The following is a 7,660-nucleotide window of genomic DNA, read 5'->3' on the forward strand; positions in this document are numbered from 1 at the left end:
TAGATTTTGTTTGGTGACGAATCGTAGATTGGGTTATTCACAAAAATGTTAAGCGCAAGAGATCATGGTCTAAAAAGGATGAGGCAAAGCACTTCGAAGGCGATAGCTGAACAAAACTGAATAATGCACCGGTCTCTGCCAAATGTTTTGCTTGGGAGTAGAAATCAGTTGGACCAGTATTTAATGATCTATACATCATGATCATAAATTTCAAGTTAGGTCGTGGATCTAACAAAAAATATTGTCGTAAAGTACATATATAGCATGTTGTTCATTGCTTTGCATGCCCACTACATTCACAGTTCACAATTCTAACTCTAAACATTAAGTTCTTAGCTTGTAGCTATTTGAATAAAATTTACTCTCTTCTTCCTTCTCTTTAGTATTTATAAATTAAATTTTTCCACTCGGCATGCCTTTTAAGAATCAAACTTTGAGTTCTCAATTTAAACGTTCCATTTTGGACGTATTTATGGTTTAACAGTTGAAATTTAGTAACAGTAAAATAAACCACACACACCAACACATACACAAGTGTCTACATGAGTGGAATATGAGCAGCGCAATTGTTCCACGACAGAGTACACTTGAGTTTACGAGTAGTTTTGCGTTAAAGTTTTGCGAGCCAACCAACTGGTGTACACTTTCGGCGGCACCACTTTGAGTGCCGCACATTTAACCTTTTCTCGCGTGCCTCGAATATTTGGTTGCATGTTACTAATGTTTCCATTTCTCGTTCAATATTTTGCAACGCCTTCCACCGCACCGCTCCACTTGGGCAGGCGCTAGTCGTGTGGGCTTGCCGAGCAATCCGGCCAGTCGCAAGGGCTCCATACTTGACATCACCCAGCAGCAGCAACAGCAACAACAGCAACAGTTACAACAACTACAGCAGCAACATCAACAACACTTGCAGCAGCACCTGCCGGTGGGTATCGGCAATGCAGCTACCAGTCCACCCTCGGATGATGAAGGCAAGCAGTTCACGCCACGCTGGAAGGGCTCGGGTAGCAATTTGCGTCCACAGAGCGCCAAACAGGCGCTGTCAATGTTGAAGCAAGCCTCCTCCGCCACGAATGTGGCTATGCAGGGACAGACGGGCAGTGGTAGTCTGCTGAGTGTGGGCACCGACAGCCCCAAGCAGATGCGGAAGGGTAGCATGATTAATTTGAAGGCGGGCGAAAATGCACTCGGCCCGACGGCGATGCTGCAGCGCAAAGGTAGCGTTTACGCGCACACTGCAACGGAACGCGACATCAGTAGTGTCGGCAGTAGCGGTTCGCCACAGCGGAAGGGCAGTGTTTATGTCGGCGGTCGAGCGGCTGGCCACGAAGGTGAGTCGCCACTGATGCGGAAGGGTAGTATGTATAGTGTCAGCAGCAACGAAAGCCCGTCCATGCTGCGCAAGCAGAGTATCGCACCGCATCACATCAGTGCCAAGAACTTGAGTCATGGCAGTCATGCCGACAGCATGAGCAGTTTAACGTCCACGACTGCGACCACAGTCGCCACAGCGGGTATTGATACGGACTATGGGCTCAAAATGGGACCGGGGCAAATACATCCAAAGGGTTACCGCTTAACGACGGTGCGCCATGGTGAGCTGAAAATGGCATTTGCCAAAATCAAAGGCATCGTTGAGGTGGAGGTAAGTATGAGTTCACGGAAAGATCATTTAGTTGAACTCTGTGATTTGATTTGGACTCAAGACTAAAAATTCCAAAGTTTTATTTAAAACTATTGGAAATCTTGGAAGTTCTTTAGTATTATTGAACCCAAATTTTCAAAAACAGTAAAGATTTGTCAAGCCTGTTTTGCCGGATATATGTATATCCTACGATCAAGCTCTAAACTCGAATCATAAAGTTCCACAACCCTGTCTCAGCTCTATTGACTAAATCCTTGACATCTTCAAGACCTAAAGGTCCCGAGCTCTCGACTCTAGGGCCGACGCTCTTAAATTTTGTCATAAAATACCAAATTTTTATCTTGAGACGAATGATCTGCTATTGGAATCCGATATTTCGGACTTAGTTTGCAATAACTCCCTTTGCAAAAGTTTATAACTCCGCCAATTCTGTCTAAGCTTGCAAGAATGATGGCTTTTAATATTAGATGTGGTCCCTTAACGAAAAATCTGAGTCTAACTCAGTAAAAGTTAGTCCAACCCTTGTGTATTTACATTAACTTATGTTGCAAGAGGACTTTAACCACCACAACTTCCGCGCAGCGCTGTTGTTGAGCCAGTCCGCGGAGCTCGTGTAAAATTAATGAAAATTTGCGCACCATTACGCGCTCAATTAACCGTTAGTGTGCAGGTTGTTAAAATTGCATACATGTCAAACGGAACACCAGCTGCCACTGCGCCACAACACATGTGCACCCTTTCTCATATAACGGTACGTGCATAAACAACTTGGCCATTAGTAGCCATTTTACCGTTGCATTTTATTACACTCGCCGTTTTTACCTTCATCCACTTTGCACACAACTGTCTTTTCGTACATGCACCGAATGTCATTTTTTCTTATTCCCTCCACTTTGTATTGCAGGTGATATGCGCACGCAACATTGTGCCCGAGGACTGTGAGACACCGCCGGATACATATGTGAAATGCTACATCAAGGATGGCGATCGGCTGCGGCATAAGAAGAAGACACGCGTGATGAGACACTCGTCCGAGCCGTACTACAAGCAGACGCTCAAGTATCAGGTGAGTGAATGCCAACCAAAACCAAAATGACTAACTTGCACGCGGCAAATGGCCTCAAGCGCAATAAGAGGTACTTCGCTGATTGTGGGCATACCTTGAACATGGTTGTGGTAAGTGTGTAGCGGCTTTATCCCCACATGAAGTGCTCTTAAAGTTTACAAGCGCTATCGGGACGCAACGTGGTTACGGCTTTTGCCTGGTTGAATTTATGTTGACACACATACACGCGACCTCTTCAGACCCCGTTCACGCACAAACAAACGCATTTGAATGTCGTGCCTTTTAATTTCCGCAATTTGCTGAAAAATTTACTGCTGATGACTTCCAAATGCCATGCAGCGTGGGCGAGTTTAATTCCAATGTGCTCATTTGGATGCAACGTACATACCTATACTCACACAAACTGCTTTATGTGTTTAAAGAACACGAGTATACTACATGTCGACCATTTTAGAGTATCTATGAAAACCCCAGTGGCATAAAAATAAGTTTTCAAATTCATTATGGGGATTCCTTTGAAGTATTGAGGAAGATAAGGTTCTTCCTTTTTGTATCTTTTTTAGTTCCTGTACGACAAAGGAGGATATAGAACGCCTAACAACTTTTATGAAACCCATCCTGGAAGAAATGCACTGAAAAGTATAAATTTATATGCCATGAATTGGCGGTCAGAGTTTTTATAATTTAAAAAGTTTCCTCAGTGGTAGTCATATTATACTAGGACATCATCCTTTCATATAGTTATTTTAAAGAAGTTTCCCTAGGCCTCCCATATATGATATTTTGCTCCCGAAATCTAAGAAATCAATCTAAGTCAGTCAAAGTTAGCTTCCTTCATTAATACAGTAATGAATCAAACTAGATAGAGATATTATATCAAGACATTTGGCTTTCTCACAATCAGAGAACTTAACTGCCGTAACTGGCTGACTGTTAAAGGTTCCCTATCAAAGTTCTCTTAAACTTCCAAATAAGTTGAGGTATTTTGTGTTTGATTGCGACTTTGATCGGTTTAACCACTGAAAAGCCATATTTTTGGAGTCATTCGTTTAAAATTTGTATATCTTTAGTCCAATTCAGTCACATTGATTTTTAAATCACTGAACCATGACGACATCGTCATACAACTTACCATTTACTTACTTTCATTTTGCGAAATTCGTCGGAGGACTTCTGACTAAATATATGGTATATTTATTAATGGATCTTAGGAAATAGTCGATTGGGTAAAAGTCTGTTATACTCTAACGAACTCAGAAGAACATAAAACAGTGATTCAAATTGTAATCATATCTAGAAGAAAAGCAATAAAGATCTCTTTAAGACCGACATAGAGAGGTTAGCCTTTGTCCACATCTCTTTTTCTATAACTTCTCCGAAGGCCTAAAACTGTTTTCTGAGAAAAATTAAACAACTTGTACTGGAATAATATATTAACCTTTAACTACTGAGGTGAAATATTTGGGCGTAGTTACTGAGGTGGGGGTAAATTTTACCCCTTTATAATCTATAAATAATTTTTGTCAACGAAAATTTTTTTTAATTTATTTGTTTTTAATTGTAATAATAAAACACATTTTTAAATGAATAAAGTAATAAATTTAAAGAAATCGAATTTCTAGTTTAACAAAACGAGGACTTTATTTCATAGCCAATTTTCTTAAAACTAAAAAACAAACTACGATGTGTAAAATTTGACACCACCTCAGTAGTTAAAGGTTAATGACATCAGGACATGACAGCTCAAACAAGTTCAATATTAGGTAAGGCATACATGAAAAGACTGACTTTAGTAAAGACAATGTGAACAATTACGCCTTTTCAATGAACTCCCTATAGGGATGCCTTCACTTGCAATTAGTACATATGAATATACTCCTGTAACTCAAACGAACCTTAAAATCGCGAAAGGCAAACATTGCAGTAAAGCAGCACTTGGCACATTCACAGCGTTACCTAGGTAGCTAAATACCATTGCAGTACATGCACGAGTGCACCCACGCTGGAATGTGGGAAGCACCAGTGCGCTTTGTTAACTTTTGTAAATTCTGCGCATTTCATGCGACCATTGCCAACCATGCGATTCCGCAGAACACTGCATTATTACATCACGGTAATCAAATGACCATGAAGTCATTATCAACACACGCTTATCGACACACGAATACACGTGTACGATTTATGCTTCGCTCAGAGTGTGGCTGACTGTGGGCGTGTGTGATGCAGTAAATAGTAGTGATGCAAGACTAGTGCAGAACTGTTTCATTGGAAGGCGGTATTGGTTCTCGTTATTTCTCGTTGAAAACTTCGCGATGTAATCTCTCTCAATACCTTTCTCCCTCTCTCTCGATACTACTCTCGTTCAATCTCTCTCGCTTTTAGAATGTCGACAAGTCAAGACAAGAGTCTACGAGAAATGCTCTTTGCAGAGTTGTAGTGCCGACTGGCCCACTCTGCAGCCGTTCCGCACCAGTCTTTTATCGCTGAACAAACTCTTACCCAATTACTAATTCTTTCTTGAACCGCCTTCCAATTATAGGTATGCGAATGTGGTATTTACTATCTGATTAAAGAGCATAACAAAGACTTCCCAGGGCGGAGGTATTTTGGCGTGAATTATTCACGACTAAAAATAGACCAGAATTAATTCCTTGCAGATGCATTAAAATGGAATGAAAGGGTTGAATTATGTTTTCCTACTTTTTTGGAATACAGAAGGCAATTATAATTTCATTGTCATTTTATTTCAATAGAAATATGTACATACATATAATAAAACCGCTCGAATTTTTCCAACTATTGAACTCCATGGAAACATTCATTGTTTAATCCCTTGAAATTTTCAATGAAGTGACCTCCATTCTTTAACAACATAACCCATGGTTGACATGTATAAAATAATACAACATGGTTTGATAAAACACTTCTGACGCAGTCGTCCTCAATGTCATACTTTCTTAACAGCTCCACTCTCACTCTCCAAACTATGAACCGACTCTAAATCCATAACTTTTGTTGAAACATTGCCTTTAAAACAGGAAAAAAACGTTTCTAAAATAATTTTGAGCAATGCTTTCGACAGTTCTTGCCCGCGTAAAAATCCTGGTCCGTTCTGGTTATGTAAATCTGACTGTTAAGGGAACAGAAAAACAGATATTATCTTTCATGCTGTCATTTTATTAAAATGCTGATGACTAGCTTTTGAAAATATATCCACCTTTCAATATTAAATATCTGAAGGCTGCAGTTCTTGCGTCAATTTGATCACAACGACGTCACAAAGATGCGCAACGCTTGAGAACTAGGTGTGAGAGACTGAGGTTAGGTCTTCCTCAATAGATACGGTAGCCGCAGCAATATTCTCGTCACTGCGGGTACTTCTTTGTCTCACTGCCACCGGAACACTTTGTACTGTGTCTGTGGATTCGAAATTTTTCCACTAGATACTGTTTATTATTGTTCTGACAGGACGATTATTACGACCATAAATTGGACGTAGCGATCATAAAACCCTTAGGAATTTTTCAGGAGTAAAATGCAAAAGTTTCCATTATAGCTTTTTGTTATAAAGAAAACTTCAGCTTTCGCTAATAATTTTAAGATAAGGCAATGCTGAATTATATAATGAGTTGTTTTTCGTCCAAATATAGTAGATATGAACTAGATGAGAATGAGAAAACGGAATTTTATTCTATGAGCGAGTGCTCCGTTCTTCCACATATTGGACGTAGACATTTTTTCCAATATGTATAATCAGACCTGGACTACAAACCAAAGTCGTATTGATAGGAACGCTTGGAAGAGTCAAATTTCCGTGGTTTTCTACAAAATGTTAAAATATCCCAATGTCATTATTTGGTGAACCTATAGCCGAAGCAAAATGATTTGAAGATACTCATTTTAATTATTTTCGTTTTTTCTTACAGAGTGCCGACGTATTCGGTCGCAACATAGTCATTATGGTGTGGCAACGCTGTGTGGGCTTCGAACACAACCAAGGCTTGGGCGGCACCGAAGTCAATCTCGACAAGATAAATGCCGCACAACGCATAGGCGGTTGGTATCCACTCTTTCCGATGCATTCTTTGGGCGGCTCCGATTCGGATAATTCTCCTTGACCGATCACGCACACACAACTACGAAACACCCAAACAAATACAATGAACAATAAAATCAACACCACAAATATGAATCATAATACAATAAATACAACAAAACGAAGTATAATAAATACAACAACAAAAACACCAATAAAACAACTACACTATAATAAGCAAAAAACTATTTATGATAATTATAATTCTAATGGTAATGGAAGTAATGATTACAATTGTAATGCTAGTAATGATTACAAAGGTAATGCAAGTAATGATTACAAATTTAATGCAAGTAATGATTGCAATGGTATGGAAGTAATGATTACAAATTTAATGCAAGTAATGATTACAATGGTAATGGAAGTAATGATTACAAAGGTAATGCAAGTAATGATTACATAAATTTATGTAGCGCAATGGCTCAATTACAATTTATTAGATTTAAATTGCAAATTATGGCAACTATGCAAATATTACAATTACAACAAACTATTATGGATAAGCAAAAACAATTAAGAATGGTTGTGGAGCGGTTAGTAGTGGTCCCAAGGGCTTGAAGAGTGAAAATTTAATTATTGTTTTGATGAAAAAATATTAGTAAATCTGACAACAATGAAAATGCATATTTTATTAAAAGAGCTTATAAAGAATTCTTCTGAAGAATTTGTTGCAAAACAACAACACTATTACACAAACATACACTATAGCATGCCTAAGAGTATGCACTTACTATAGGTTGAAGAGGTGGTGAGGAAATGTTAGTTACTATTTACAAAGAGATGAGGGGAGAGTAGCAGTAGATGAGAGGAATGGAGACAGCTTTTTATATACAAACATATACAGTTACTT

General features: G+C 39.0%; 1 protein-coding gene across 2 annotated transcripts in view; it reads left to right on the forward strand.

Moving 5' to 3' along the window:
- Positions 1 to 7,300, forward strand: part of LOC105221113 (regulating synaptic membrane exocytosis protein 2) — a 124,839-nt gene extending 117,539 nt beyond the window's left edge. For both annotated transcript variants that reach the window (XM_029046175.2, XM_029046176.2), the window contains exons 13-15: positions 783 to 1,648; positions 2,553 to 2,714; positions 6,641 to 7,300. In XM_029046175.2, the coding sequence (XP_028902008.2) occupies positions 783 to 1,648; positions 2,553 to 2,714; positions 6,641 to 6,832 (1,220 nt within the window). In that variant the 3' untranslated portion in view covers positions 6,833 to 7,300. The remainder of the gene's footprint in view (positions 1 to 782; positions 1,649 to 2,552; positions 2,715 to 6,640) is intronic.
- Positions 7,301 to 7,660: the final 360 nt, after the last annotated feature.

Source organism: Zeugodacus cucurbitae, chromosome 4, assembly GCF_028554725.1.
Source record: "Zeugodacus cucurbitae isolate PBARC_wt_2022May chromosome 4, idZeuCucr1.2, whole genome shotgun sequence".
In the NCBI taxonomy this organism is placed as follows: domain Eukaryota; kingdom Metazoa; phylum Arthropoda; class Insecta; order Diptera; family Tephritidae; genus Zeugodacus; species Zeugodacus cucurbitae.